Here is a 14,425-nt window from a genome sequence, read left to right on the forward strand (position 1 = left end):
AACGCGCTGCCCACCCACTGGTGACTGTCCAGGCCCTTTTTGGTGTCTTCAATCCTCATTCTCTCTCGGTCGCCTCTTCTGCTCTCCTCCCTTCTCTTCCTCCTCCCTCCAGGTTCGTGTCCTGGATTCCGTCATCTCTCCTTTCCATTCTCCAGTCCTTGATCAGGGCAACCTGGATCCTTCCTTTTCTAGGTCCTGCTTCTCGGATTCATCATCTTCATTTCTCTTCTTTCCTTCGGCGAGTCCTGGTTGTCCGCCTTGATCTTCCCTGTACAATCTTGCGCTGCTGCAGCAACTCGACACCCCTTGAGTCAGGCAGCCCACAGTTTCGGAGACAACTTTCAAATCCACCCATCAATTCTCTTCTGCTGTGCACGAGAGAATTAGAAATCCGCGCTCATTCACAACCTGCCAGAGAGAGCAACTGCGCCTATAACTCTGCAAATCTGATAACGGACAGCTGTTAATCGATCTTCCATTCCTTACGCTTCTCCACTCCCGCGATCGTCCACCACGCATTCTTGTTTTCCCGCAAAAAGCGAACACCGATTTAGAGGATCGCAAACAATTATTCTGGAGCTCCTAAAAATAGGAAATCTGTTGGCGAGCGACTGCGCGATCATAAGCGGCAAGCTACAAACAAAGGACGTTATATTGTTGGGCTTGGCTGTCGGGGATACAGTAGACTTGCTGAGGGCTCTCTCTCTGTCTGCAGGTGGCTCATTTTCCTAACCCAATTGGAATCGCTCATCATGTCGACTATCACTCGTGCGTTCACGAAGCGCAACAAGCGCATTGAGGTCTCTGCGCCCATGCCCTACCGCGAAGGCCAGGTCAAATTCTCATCCGGTACAATCAAGAGAGGCAAGATCTCCGCGCCTGTAGAGCTACTGTCGACGACGAACATGCTTGCCTATAACGCTCCAGACCTCCACTCTCACTCGGCATCTTCTTCCTCCACCTCGTCATTACAATCACCCGACGAATCTGACTTACCGTTCAACCAGCGCGCATATCCCTCACCGTTGACTACTCCTGACGACTCACCGGTTGAGCCAAACCCTTTGTCTGGGTATTTCCCCAAGCGGTCAGCTACCGTAACAAGTCATCCCCGAGCTTCAACGTCAACAACGTCTTCCACGGATGCACCGATGGTTCCCAAGCGTGCTCTATCTCATACCAAGCGGACGCACCAAGAGTTAGCTCGCCAGCGCTCGTTATCGCGCATGTCACCACCACCTCTACATGCGAATCGCAGCAACCCACAGGCTCGACCAGCATACGATAATTACAACACGGAGCCCCATCCCTTTGGAAAGGAGTTAGAACAAGTCAACGAGGTTGTTGAGGAGTTTGGTGGTGCCCCACTATTCGACGAGGAGGAACGAATTTTGCACCACAAAGGACTGAAGAAATATTCGGTGGATGACTATCTCGTGGAGATTGAGGACCTCTATGGCAGTATTTTCAATGATCGGCTGGGGCCGATAGCTTCCACTTCTTGGCTATGATCGGCCTCGGAATGCAACTTGATGTTTCGTTTCGTGGCTGCTGTTATTCGATCACGACCAACTGATTTCACTCATTTATGACCCGTCTCTTCCTGCTGTTTCCGATTTCTGTTCGCTATATACCACGGGAAATATCGCTACGATACAATGTTTCCTCCCCTGTTTTCTGTTATATGTCATTCCTGCCTGGGATGTGGCTGTGCGGAGGGATGTTGACGTCGGCCTTTGGGCACTATGGTCTTGCTAGTCTAGAATTCTAAATCGAAAAAAAGCACTTGGAAATAATCATCAACACGTGCCCTTCAGCAATTTAGCCCAATTGGGAAGTATGGGGGGTCGCGGACCCGAGCGCACGATCACGCGTTGGTCACGGGCCCTTCGTGCCTCAGGCTCCACATCCGCCCCACACAAAAAATTCGAGCAGACCACCTTTTTTTTCTCCGCTTGGGGATTCTTGAGGTCAACACCGCCCTCTCCTCTTCTCATTTCTATTCTCTACCCAAAAAGCCAGCCTCCTCTGAAGCCACGCATAGAATAGATTCGGCAGAATCCTTCGATGTGATGGATCAACCGCTGAACCTTGTTCCACTGCATTTTCACTTTCGCAGCGTCTATTCTTCGTAGAGTCTAGCAGGTCGTGTGCTCGCCGTCTCTTTTTTCGGTTTGGCCTCTAGCGTCGTTGGAGGGACATCAGATGTCGCAGTCGTGGGCACCGAATTTGTCGTCTCAAAAGTTTAGTTCCAGAATTTCGCAATAATCCTGATGGTTTCCGTCGCAAACGCTACGCGCGGCCCAGCACCGGGACCACACACGCCCTCGAAGATGCTTGCAACGTCTTCACCAGTGCCGATCCTGAAGACATCCAAAACGTCAATCTCAGTGGCGGGGGCGAAACACAGAATGGAGGACATAGATCTCTCCCTGTCTCCCGGGTCTTCCAACGCTTCCGAGACAGACACGCAGTCAAGTCCCCGGAAAAAGACCCGGGTGCAGTTCGACGAAGACGTAGAGATGCGGGAGATTCCGTACAGCGAAAAGACAAAAAGCGGAGGCGATGGGACCACGGACAAGAGCTCAGCTTTGGTGCGAGAGGAAGTTCGACGGGCCATCCAACGGCATGTCTCCGGCGGCGACAGTGAGGCCTATGACCGCATCAAAGAGATCTTTGCGATCGACCCTCGGCGGCAGGGCACCAACGGGATGGCACCATCAAATGTACCTACACATCATACACTGAAACAACATCTTATGGGTCTGCTCTCGAACGTGGCGGCCTTGGATCGCAGCTGCAACGGCCTAGTGCAAGCCGTACTAGCCAGCGAGTGGCTCGGCCGAGATGAGTCGTACATCAAGCTGTACATCCGGTTTCTGGGCAACCTTGCCGCCGCCCAGGGGAGTTATCTGGGATCTGTGCTCAAGATGTTGACCAACTACATGGGGGAGCTTCCGAAAGGCACCGGGAAGGTGCCTGGGTATCCGCATGCCCATCCATCTGTGATCTACGCTCGCGTCCACATGGCTCTGCGCCATGTCATGCAGCTGATTCCATCCGGGAGCGGCTCGCTTTCGCCGATCCTATCATCTCAGTTCCCATTTGATACCGATTCCGCCAAGGCAAATATCGCTTATACCCAAAATATCGTCAGAGTTATTAGCTATGCGCCAGAACTGCAAGCCGACATTCTCGCCCTGATCACTGAGAAGCTTGTCAAGATCGACGTCCAGATCCAAGTGGACATGGAAGACCTTGAGGACGAAGAGGGCGAAGACGTGTTGCACGATATCTCGCCGGAAACTGTGATGTTCGCCGAGGAGGTGGAAGAGGACGACGATGATGACAACGCCTCTGTTGTGAGCGATGAGTCTGTCGAACAAGAGTCTCGAAGACTGAAGACCATCAAAGAGAACATCCTTAAACTAGATGGCATGATCGATACCCTCTTCGAGTACTATGCACCTCCATTTACATTGGGCACCCTTGACGAGAAGGAGAACGCCCTTGATCTCCTACTCAGTCACTTCCAAACCGTCATCCTCCCAACCTACCGCTCCCGCCACTCCCAGTTCCTCCTCTTCCACTTCTCCCAAACTTCCCCACTCCTCGTCGACCGCTTCGCTGCCACGTGTATCCAACTCATCTTCAACAAAGCGCAGCCTGCCATCCTGCGCCAATCCGCCGCGGCCTACCTCGCCAGCTTTGTCGCCCGAGGCGCCCACATCTCTGGTGAAGTCGTTCGCGACGTCTTCGACCTCCTGGCCACACACCTCAACACCCTCCGACTCGACTACGAGCCCTCCTGCCGTGGCCCCGACCTCCGCCGCTTTGGCCCCTTCTACTCCACCGCCCAAGCTCTCCTGTACATATTCTGCTTCCGCTGGCGCGACCTCACCACCGCCGCCATAGACGGCGATACCCCCGACCAAATCGACGACCTCGAACCAGAAGACATCGCCTTCCCACCAAACGTGAAAGACGTCCTCCACAAGGCCATCCACTCAAAACTCAACCCGTTAAAGGTCTGCTCCCCGGCCATCGTCTCCGAATTCGCCCGCATGTCCCAGCACCTTAACTTCATCTACGTCTTTACTATCCTCGAGACAAATAAGCGGCTTCGTATGTCCACGTACCGCAATCTCTCTACCCTCGCGGACCCGCGATTCAGCCAGGTGGAACGCGAGATCCGCGCCGGCGATGACCTGGGCTATCAGCTCGACGCTTATTTCCCCTTCGACCCTTACCAGCTACCGCGGAGTCGACGGTGGCTGGAGGGTGATTATGTACATTGGCGGGGAATTCCCGGGCTTGACGATCGGGATGATGACGATGATAGTGATGTCAGGGAGGCATCTGATGATGATCTGAGTGAAGAAACTGAGACTGATCATGAGTGAATCTAAATAGCATATGTTACGTTATATCTATGTGATCGCAAAATGTTAAAAACATTCAAAATATATGTTTATATATATATATATATAATACATTACGGAATATTGATGTCTATATCGCATTAGATCCGGTAGGGCGAAATAGAAGAGCCTGATAAGCCGAAGCAAAGGCAGCATCGTCTTGGGTACACCAGAAACCGAACACAGGGAATAGGAAATACTATACAAAAGAGGCAAAAGCTGAACTTAGATAAAGACAAGAAAGAAAAGAGAGAGAGAGAGAGAGAGAGTGTGTGTGTGTGTGTGTATGTTCGTCGGATATCACCTGGTCAACAAACCTCCCCTTAGAGCTGGAGCCTCAACACCGATGACATTCCCGGTATTCTTGTCAACAATGAACACAAGCTTGTCCAGAGAGATGCCGCCGTAAGTCATCCAGTCAACCGTCTGCCATGAGCCACAGTAGTTCGTTGCCACATGCTGCCCGGGGAGATCAGACATCTGCGCGCCGCCAAGTGGGACGATATCAAGACTGATGCGCCACTCTTGGCGGACGAGTTGGACGTCCTCATGTTCTCCGTCAGAGCGCTGGCGGTGTCCGGGGTGATGGGATCCGGCAAGGAGAGCGTAAGCTTCAGAGGCAGGGATCGGGATTTCCAAGTCTGTAGGATAAACGCGGAGTTCATCTGGGAGGATTCCGAATCCAAGAGGAAGGTACTCGGCATACCAGTAAGTTTGGATGGCCTCAATCATTGACGAGTTTCCCCGGGTGTATGAAGAGAGTTTCAAACCCGTGTTGTCGTCCTCCAGCTTGAGGGTTAACTTGATCTTCTCATCTCCGTGGGTCCTGTTTGCAGGCTTTGACGTCCACGTCCCCGCATGGCCGCGAGCCTGAAAGCGCGCTTCCTCCTCGATAGCGGGGAAAAAAGTGCCTAGGACGGCGCGGTAGATGATATCCATTGAGTCGACTGGACCGGCAGTTAGAACGGCGACCCCAACACCGTACTGGTCGACAACTGCGATTTGAGCCATGTATCCCATTGCACCGCCGGATTTGCCGTAGATGTCCACCGTGTGCTCGTGCTTCGGGGGAAGGAGGTCGGTTGTCCGGAGGATTTCCCAGGGGCGTCCGACGAGGGTGTTGAGGGAGCTCGTGGTGGAGCGGGGCTTGAGCCACTTGCGCACGTCGGCCGGTGTGTCGAGGATACTGTAGTTGAGGATGGAGCTGAGGAACGCGCTTAGGTCGTTCGCAGTTGAGTAAAGACCGCCACCACTAGGTATCGCGTGAGTTTGGTCTCAGGAACAAGGTATGTCGAGAGGGAAGAGGGCCTACGGAGCATTGAAGCCGTAGTCGCTCCCCCAGCTGGATACGCCTGGGGGAACGGCTGCTTTCTCGGTGTCTCCAGGGGAAACGCCCGAGTTGAGGAGGTTAAAAGGGCTATAGATCGTTTCATCAAGAAGCTGGGAGTAGTTTTTGCCGGTGTGAGCCTCAAGGCAGAGGGTGTAAAGGGTGAACGAGAGTTGGGAATAAATGGGTTTGGCGTTGAGCGGAACAACCGGGTCTTTTGATAGTATGGCTTCGATGATTTCTTAGGGTTATTAGCATTTTAACGTGTCAATAGCATTTCACGCCTTTGAAACCGGGCACCCAAGGGTAATACTAGTACGTACGCTCTTTAGTGCAGGCACCGTTCAGACCCAAGACTCCGCATTGGGGAAACTCCGAGTCCTTAAGATGTGGGAGCCCGAGGCTTTCGTGGAAGGAGTTGAGGAAGTAGAATTCGTAGAACACTTGACATTGTCAACGCTCAATACGGATTGAGAGCGAGCGCGATCTTACCATTAGGGGGTACACCAGCCAGATGATCAGCCAACATTTCCAGAGTAACCTCCTCCCAGGGAATCTTGGACTTGGGAGAGCGCAATTCGGGCAGGAAATCCGTCACAGGGGACCGCAGATCAACACCAGACCTGAGCAGCATCAGATCAGAGAACACCTTGGAGACCGAGCCAACCAGAAACTGCGTGTCTCCATCCACCTCAGTTACGCCTTGTTCGTTATTCTTTGCGCGGTGGTGGTATTCCCAGAATGGTTTCACGTTGTCTTCAACCCCCCCTGGCCCGTAAGGAGAGACAAGAGCTAGGGAGAAGGAGACATTTTCCCTGATCCAGCCGGCTTCAATCTCGCCGTTTACGGCGGAGTCGAGTAAATGGCTAAGCTTCTTTCCTGCCTCCTGGACGTATTTCGAGTTTGCTAGGTCGGTTGGGCGAGGAAGGAGAGGGCCATCAGGAGGACAGCCCTTGTAGTTGGGATCGGGAGTGAGGTCGGGTGCCGTTGGAATCTGAGCGGACGCGGCCGCAAAGAAGCTTGCAAGTGCCACGAAGGAGAGGACCTGCATCTTGATCTTGAATGCGAATACTGCGGTTGTCCGCACTTCGATCAATGATTTTTGGGGGGGTTTCAACAAGGTCTTTATCCTGCCCAAATCCCCAAACAACACAGAATCTGTCGATCCCACTGACGAAATTTGGAGAGCCCGTTTTCCATGACTATTGGAGCGTTGGCATGGCACATGGCGACGAGAGGGTGAAGGGAAAGCCTACCCATGTCCACGGGTGCGATTGACGATTTCCGCATTCGGCAAGTGTCGTATTGCACCTCATGCAGATCAAAATTCCTCATGGGCTGTCGCCAAGCATGTCCCAACTCCCAACTGAGACTGGTGATCGCCACTTTCATGCGGCTGTAATCGGCTCAACTATTTTAGAGAAGGCGCATGGTTATGGCGAGTATGGATGGGGTCCATCTGTTTGCGTTCTCCATTTAACCAAATGTACCAAACCAACTCTGCATGGTCGACCATGCAGATTTAAGGAGAATCTATGAAATCTTAGTGTTGGGATTGAATTACTGACTAACCGCCGCCTTCTCGCCCATAAACATATCCCTATACCGCGCGAAAAGCTTCATATTTTGCCCAGTTGGTATGTTAAAATATCACCAGTTAGCAATCATGGCGCCTCGAGAGGCCTCTGGCCACGGTAGCACCACGCCACTAGCATCTTGTGGGAACTACGAGTCCTAGGACCTTTGAATTCTGAATGGACCAATTATATTACTGTAATTAAACCTCTTTTCAATGAATTTGAATTGATCATTTGATATCTGCATGTGGGTTGGCAATGCGACAAGTATGCAAAGAGCTTCAAAATACTCTATACTTCCAAGATTCTCTTGGTGAGTGCTTCTTCGCTGGTTTTAGACAAGACTACAGAGTACTAATAAATTGCTAGCAGTGGTGTCTGACAGTCCGATTACCGCACTAAATCTTGTGACTCTTCAAGGTTTGATGGACCGTTCGCCGAAAAGTGGTCATCGATGGAGAAGGCGGATCCAAAACAGCGAGGCGGTTCAGGTGAAGATCAGCGAACGGCGGCATTCTCCCCTGGAATGCCGGGTGGTCTTGCAGAGTTGCTTGAAAGGGCAATCTTGGCCTGATACGATCGTATTCCTTCAATGGCAATGACGTCGAGCTGATAATAAAAAAAATAGATGTGATTCAGCCTTTAGTGAAGAATAGTGCCATGAACAATAGTATTGTCAAATCCCTCTTACTGCTCCGACCAAACGCCACGCAAACAGTGCCTGCACAGAATCTCTAATGATAACGATCTAAAAATTTTTGAAAAAAGAACCAATCCAGTGAGAAAAGCATTTCACTTCTTGAAGAGTGTCTTCATGTCTGCGCAAGCGTCCTTATAAAGAATATTCACCTCGTCAGGGTCCCGGAACGGGTTGGGCGACTTGTCCCAGGCGTGTCGCGCCTTTTCGATCATCATCGCCCGCACATGCTTATTGATGTCCAGCAGCCGACGGACAAATTGCTGACCCTCGTTCATCAGCATATCCCATTCGCATATGTAGAAGAAGATATCGTGCGGGAGCGCATCACGTAATGCCTCGTCCGTGGCGTATACGGGCGATGCGTAAGGGGACCGGCGCTCCTCAAGATCAGGAAGGTAAGACTCATCAAAAAGATCGGTGAAGAAGGATGGTAGGGTTTTGTCGGGGTTGATGCTCATCGCACGACGGTGCTCCCGGGGCTCGTCAAAGTCTAGGATAGGATACCAGCAGAAGAGAGCAACAATGTGCAGGTCGCTGACCGTCGTAGCCACCAACTGCTGCGTCGACTCGGCTCGACTCAACCAGCGCTCCTGCGATGCCTTTTCCAAAGCATTTCGAAGTCGCAGCGGAACAGTAACAGCCAGATTTCCTCCTGCAGAAAATCCACTGAGCGCAACACGAGAAACATCCAATCCTAACTCTGTAGCATGGCCAGCGAGGTATTGGAGAGCCTCGACTCCATCATCGACAGCAGCGGGGAATGGGTGTTCCGGCGCTCGGCGATAACCAACGCTCACGACGACGGCGCCAACTTCGGATAAGACGGCTTGGGCCCAGCGGGCGTCATCTGTCGGGCCACCGAGTGTAAATCCACCGCCGTGAAAGTTCACGACAACTGGTAGTCGGCGGCCTTCCTTGCGACCTTGGACGTAGCCAGCGGGACAATAGAAGCGTAGGACAACTTTGGAAGAGCCAGACGGGAACGAGCGGGAGAATGTAGGGCTCGGAGGACGCGGATGCGGAATGTGATGGAAGATCATCCCCAGGCGCATTAAAAAGCGCCAGAAAACGGCCTGCGCATACAGCCACCAGCGGGAAGAAGCCATGGCAGTGACGGACCACACACCTGGGTGGGAAATATGCACTGCAGAGAAAAAGGTAATCGGAGGGAATATCAGGAACGGAGTTCACCACGCCTGCAGTTGACGAGAGAACACACGGAATCTAGGTCTCGTCAATGGCAAATGGCTTCTCCAGAGAACAGAAGTTGAATGAAGACAAAGCGGCGGAAGAGAGAAGCGATGGCGAGAAGTTGAGAGGCGAATTGGGGCAACAAGAGAATGAGAGAAAGGGAGCGCTGGGCAAGCCAAGAAGGGCCCAGACGGCAGTGAGCGAAGATGACCGCCGCTGACAAGAAGCCGCGAAGCATAGGGCAAGGAACGAGGGATGTGCTCAGCCGCGGTTGTTCAATCGCCCCATCGCGCAGTAAAGAATTGCAGCAGGAGGCTCAATTATTGCTTCTGGAAAGGGGGCCGTGGGCGATGATGTCGAATTGTCGCAACTGGTTGACTGGAGCACATCCCGGATCTTCCCTTGGGTGAGGGAGTGCACATGACATCACCGCGGAGAAGAAACCAGGATATACCACGGGAATCAGGGCCTGACGTTGCTTTTCTGTAAGGTCGGCCCTTCCGTCTTGACATTGATTGTATTCTAACTCTTCCCCCAGAGCATCCACGGTTCTCGACGAGCAAGAAGGCCGCTGACCAACGGATTGTTCGGCGCTCACTAATCGGCCTGGCCAAATCTTCGACCAGGCACTGGAACCGTTCAGCCCCTCTTCCGCCGTCTGAACTCTTCTGCTCTCTCCCTCTCTCCCTCTCTCCCTCCTCCAACGCTTTCTGTTTCGTCAATTCGCTGGTGCTCTGTCGCGGCCCTTAATCTGCCATCCCACACCATGTCCATCAAACGGGCTTTGTCCAAGATCAAACCGAAGATCGATGAGGCCTCTCTTCCCTCCCTCCCCCACTCCAAGGGCTCCTCTCCCTCGGGGTCCTCCTCACCTCGTCGAGGCATCCTGAGCAGCTTCCTCCGCGACCGAGATAACTATGCGTCTTCGTCGGATGAAGTTTCCGACGATTCCCTCCCCACAGGGGCTGGGGCCTTGAGCAAGAACCAGCAGAAGCGGCTCGCTCGCCGCCAGAGGAAGAGCGAACAACGATCTCGGGTAAGCGAGGACCTTGGGTCTTCAGAGTCTGAGCGTCGCCATAAGGAAGAGGTTGCCCAGGCTGTCCGTGAGGAGACCCCAGAGATGAGGGCACGGTATGGCGACCTGCCTCTCCTACAATCGGCTTCCCGCAAGCGGGAACAGCGCCTGAACTTTGACGATGTTTCTGCATCCATGGTCGGGCAGCAGGTGCTCTTTACGGCGAGGTTACATATAATACGTCGAATGAGTGCAAAACTGGTCTTCCTCGTCTTTAGACAGCAGCTGAGTACCTTCCAAGGTGTCCTCCACGAGACACCCGGTGTCAAATCCATTGCTATGGTTCAATGGGCCGAGCACCTGAAGACAGGCTGCATTGTCCGCATCCGTGGCACTATTCAAGCCCCGGACGTTCCCGTTTTGGGGTGCACTATCCACGATGTTGAGGTGGCCATTGATGAAATCCATCTTGTCGTGCGTCGTGAAGACCCTGTTCCTTTTAGCGTCTACGAAGCAGAAATACGCACCGCGGAAGAAGACCTGGTGGAAGGCCGTCAGAGCCATATTTCAGACCGCACCCGACTGACGAACCGCCTGCTCGATCTCCGTACCCCAACTTCTCAGTCTGTCTTTCGAGTTCAGTCCGCAATTAGCAATCTTTTCCGGTCTGCGCTGGATGAGCGCGATTTCATCGAAATCCACACCCCAAAGCTACAAGGCGCCGCAACGGAGTCTGGTGCTAGCGTTTTCGAGGTCAACTACTTCGGCCGCAATGCGTTCCTGGCCCAAAGCCCACAGCTCGCGAAACAGATGGCTATTGCTGCGGATTTCGGCCGTGTATATGAGATTGGTGCCGTTTTTCGCGCTGAGAATTCCAACACACACCGGCATCTGACAGAGTACACTGGCCTGGACCTCGAGATGTCCATCGAGGAGCACTACCACGAGATGCTAGAAGTGCTCGACGGCGTAATCAAAACCATCTTAAAAGGCATTTACGGACGGTACCGCCGGGAGATCGAGATAATCAAACACCAGTTTCCCTCGGAAGACCTCGTCTGGCTCGACGAGACCCCGATTATTCGCTTCAGTGATGGTATCAAAATGCTGAACGACTCAGGGTGGCGGGATGATGAAGGCAACCCGCTCCCCGAGGACCAAGATCTTGGTACTCGAGACGAGATACGACTGGGAGAACTGGTCAAGGAAAAGTATGGAACGGATTACTACGTTCTCGATAAGTTTCCTGTTGGTGCTCGCCCATTCTACGCGATGCCTGACCCGGATGACCACCGATTTACGAATTCGTTTGATATGTTCATTCGCGGCCAAGAAATTGTCTCTGGCGGCCAACGTATTCACGATCCGCACATGTTGGAGGAAAACATGCGCCGGGTGGGTATAAATCCGGATACTATGGAAGAGTATATGGAAGGATTCCGCTGGGGGGCACCACCGCACGCAGGCGCCGGTATTGGTTTAGAGCGTATGTTGATGCTCATCCTCAAACTAGGCAATATTCGTCTCGCATCTCTGTTCCATCGTGATCCCAGGAGCTTCCCTGCCAAACCGCCCGTCCTGCACCTGCGGCACCCAGAATCGTCTACTATTGATCCGCCTTGGGTTAGGGAAAAGAGAGGAGCCGTGGCCGCAAGCGAAACTGAGCTGCAACCAATGGAACACTTAATCGCCAACTATGGTGATGCCACTTCCACATCCTGGGGTGATGAGCGTTTCAAGATCTGGCGGGATATGGCTACCGGCGCGGCTATTTCGTATGTCATCAGCAGCAATAATTATGCGATGATACCTGGCAACCCCCTGTGTGATGAGAGACAGTATACTCGGATTATCACACAGTTCCTACGGTGGCTACGTCGCGAGACTAAGTACAAGCCGATTTGGCTTCTCTGCTCTCCGGAAGTTGAGACGGTTTTGGGTGAGAAGCTCGGTTGGCGGAGTTTGTCCTGCATCGCCGAAGAACGGGTGGAGCCATCGCGCAACCAAGCCGCTGTGGACGGTGACCTCGCCAAGAAGATCCGACGCACTGAGAACGAAGATATCAAGATTGTCGCTCATAACCAGGGTGAACCGGTGCCGGACACCATCCGCGAGGCTATCGACAAACGAATTGAAGACTGGAAGTCAAACCGCAAGGGCACGCAGGTGCATCTCTCTGAGATTCATCCTTGGCGCGACCATGAACACCGCTGGTACTTCTATGCCGTCGACAAAGAGGGGACAATTTGCGCTTTTGTCACTTTGGTTACAATATCACCTACCTACGGGATGCAGGTCAAATACACGTTTGACTTTCCAGGCTCGCCAAACGGTGTCATCGAGTCTCTCATCACTCATGCTATCCAGTCAGCAGGCCGTGCTGGCGTCAAGAAACTCACATTCGGCGCCGGGGCGACAAACACATTGAAAGCAGGTCATAACATGCATGGCGCGAAGATGAAGATGCTGCAACATACGTATGACGCACTCGCGAAACAGTTCCACCTGGTCCGGAAGAGCGAGTTCCGTGCCAAACTTGGAGCTGTCGATGAGCCTCTCTACATCGCGTACCCACCGCATGGTCTCGGCCAGAAGGGTATCCGGGCGATTCTACACTTCTTTGAGGATTAAACGGAAGCGGGACCTTTTTGGAGTCCCTCGATATAATAGCATATCGTCGTTGCCTTTAACATTGCCTCTGACGATAGAGCGGCTGACTGGGTTTGATTACATTCTCTTTCCTCATATTTTGCCATCTATTCCCGTTTATTCCCCCTGTGTCTTATTTATCGCGATGCCTTCTTACGTGTTTTGGATAATATGAACATACCTCCCCTCAATTGCATATGTCGAAATGATGGAATAATACACTGCGATGTCCGATACGTACGCGTGATTGTCCAATTTTGCCACAGATAGAACGACTTTGGATAGTTTTCTGGTGTTCAAATAATACAGCACATGCTTTGGCATTACCATAACCTCAATTCAATTACGTCGCGTCCGTGGCCAGTACGGCCTCTTTCATAGTTATCGGGAGGCTTAACGATCCTTCATCTCATTCCCTGAACCACCAATATCTACTGAGCCCATCACCCTCTCAAGCTCCCTAGCTATCCACCTAGCCACAAAAACCGCCAAACAAGCAACGACACTCACCCAGCATGCTGTCGGTACCAAACTCTTCGGAAACACATTTCCTAGGAACGGATCAAGAATAATATCCGCCAACACAGGTGGTACATTCTCCATCAACGCCCGATCTAGGGAGAAATAATCTGCCGCAGCGACGATCCGAAGAAAAAGGACGGAGTCTGATGCCGGAGCGGAATCCGTAGTAGCAACAGAACTCACACGGCGATTGGGCGTGAGCGCCGTCTGTGGCTGGGATGATGAGAGTCGCGAGGAGGAGTAAAGGCTTATAGATGAGAGGAGGGCGCGGTCTTCGAGGACTTCGGGGAGGGTGAATGTTTTGAGGGTGAAGTCTGTTGGTTGCTAAGAACCCGCAATACAAGTTTAGTTAGCGACTTTGATGGGAACACTGAGCAAATATCAAGTATGCGGGTCTGGGAGGGCAGAGCGTACAGTAGCCAGCCAACATATTCGGACTTCGTAACGTTGCCCAGGGTGCAGATTTTCGAGGAAGTACCAGGACTCTGTGCCGCAGTTATCGGCCGTTGGGAAGGAGGCGTTCAATTTCGTTCGGAGGAAGCCATCTTCGGGGGAGAGGCGCTCCAAACCAAGGTCGTCGAGGTTCGGGTCGAGCGTTGGGAGTACGAGAGTGGATGGAGCGAGAAAGATGGTTTTTTCGACGTTGGCGGAGACGGGGAGGGTAAGGAGGGTGGCTATGTAGACGCAGAGGAGCAACATTGTCCAAAGGCTACATGGCTTGCTGATGGTATAACGCGGAGGCGAAGGTTATGAGGGTTGACGATCTCGAAAAATCACCGAGAGAGTGTCTATCTGCCCCGAGACTTGTGGTAGCTGGATGGTGTCGTCGGGGTAGAGCAATCCCATCCACCGAAGGTCTGCGGGATATATATCTGTAAGCAGATGGGCTATTTGGGGTTATTTGGCTGATCGCAACCCCATTCGGTTCCCTCGAGAAGATAGATGCTGCTTACAATCGACAGCAGCGGAGGTCTACTATTTGGGCCGCATGGTGATGGTTGATCGACCTTGGATGGAGAGCTT

General features: G+C 52.6%; 6 protein-coding genes across 6 annotated transcripts; 3 read left to right on the forward strand and 3 right to left on the reverse strand.

Moving 5' to 3' along the window:
* The first annotated feature begins 75 nt into the window (after positions 1-75).
* On the forward strand, positions 76-1,803 carry BJX67DRAFT_348961 (uncharacterized protein). The gene has a single exon (XM_071028700.1). It carries the CDS (start codon positions 753-755, stop codon positions 1,509-1,511), a length of 759 nt encoding a protein of 252 aa, XP_070887671.1. The 5' UTR covers positions 76-752; the 3' UTR covers positions 1,512-1,803.
* A 358-nt stretch (positions 1,804-2,161) lies between these two features.
* On the forward strand, positions 2,162-4,507 carry BJX67DRAFT_33982 (rDNA-binding RNA polymerase I transcriptional factor). Its single transcript, XM_071027706.1, has one exon. It carries the CDS (start codon positions 2,274-2,276, stop codon positions 4,401-4,403), a length of 2,130 nt encoding a protein of 709 aa, XP_070887672.1. The 5' UTR covers positions 2,162-2,273; the 3' UTR covers positions 4,404-4,507.
* A 1-nt stretch (position 4,508) lies between these two features.
* Positions 4,509-6,799, reverse strand: BJX67DRAFT_387211 (serine hydrolase domain-containing protein; the record flags this gene model as incomplete). The annotated part of the gene is made up of 4 exons (XM_071034193.1): positions 4,509-5,673; positions 5,734-5,989; positions 6,072-6,191; positions 6,241-6,799. 4 exons carry the CDS (start codon positions 6,797-6,799, stop codon positions 4,722-4,724), a joined length of 1,887 nt encoding a protein of 628 aa, XP_070887673.1. The 3' UTR covers positions 4,509-4,721.
* Positions 6,800-7,553: 754 nt separating this feature from the next.
* Positions 7,554-9,749, reverse strand: BJX67DRAFT_348964 (alpha/beta hydrolase). The gene has a single exon (XM_071028701.1). The coding sequence runs from the start codon at positions 9,129-9,131 to the stop codon at positions 8,118-8,120; it is 1,014 nt and encodes a 337-aa protein (XP_070887674.1). The 5' UTR covers positions 9,132-9,749; the 3' UTR covers positions 7,554-8,117.
* On the forward strand, positions 9,707-13,067 carry erdS (aspartyl-tRNA synthetase, cytoplasmic). The gene has a single exon (XM_071027741.1). The coding sequence runs from the start codon at positions 9,983-9,985 to the stop codon at positions 12,860-12,862; it is 2,880 nt and encodes a 959-aa protein (XP_070887675.1). The 5' UTR covers positions 9,707-9,982; the 3' UTR covers positions 12,863-13,067.
* On the reverse strand, positions 13,068-14,404 carry BJX67DRAFT_34056 (uncharacterized protein). Its single transcript, XM_071027805.1, has 3 exons — positions 14,356-14,404; positions 13,817-14,289; positions 13,068-13,726 (listed from the first exon to the last, which is right to left on the reverse strand). The coding sequence occupies exons 2-3, from the start codon at positions 14,099-14,101 to the stop codon at positions 13,274-13,276; spliced, it is 738 nt and encodes a 245-aa protein (XP_070887676.1). The 5' UTR covers positions 14,102-14,289; positions 14,356-14,404; the 3' UTR covers positions 13,068-13,273.
* Positions 14,405-14,425: the final 21 nt, after the last annotated feature.

Source organism: Aspergillus lucknowensis (assembly GCF_044049455.1).
Source record: "Aspergillus lucknowensis strain CBS 449.75 chromosome Unknown BJX67scaffold_12, whole genome shotgun sequence".
In the NCBI taxonomy this organism is placed as follows: domain Eukaryota; kingdom Fungi; phylum Ascomycota; class Eurotiomycetes; order Eurotiales; family Aspergillaceae; genus Aspergillus; species Aspergillus lucknowensis.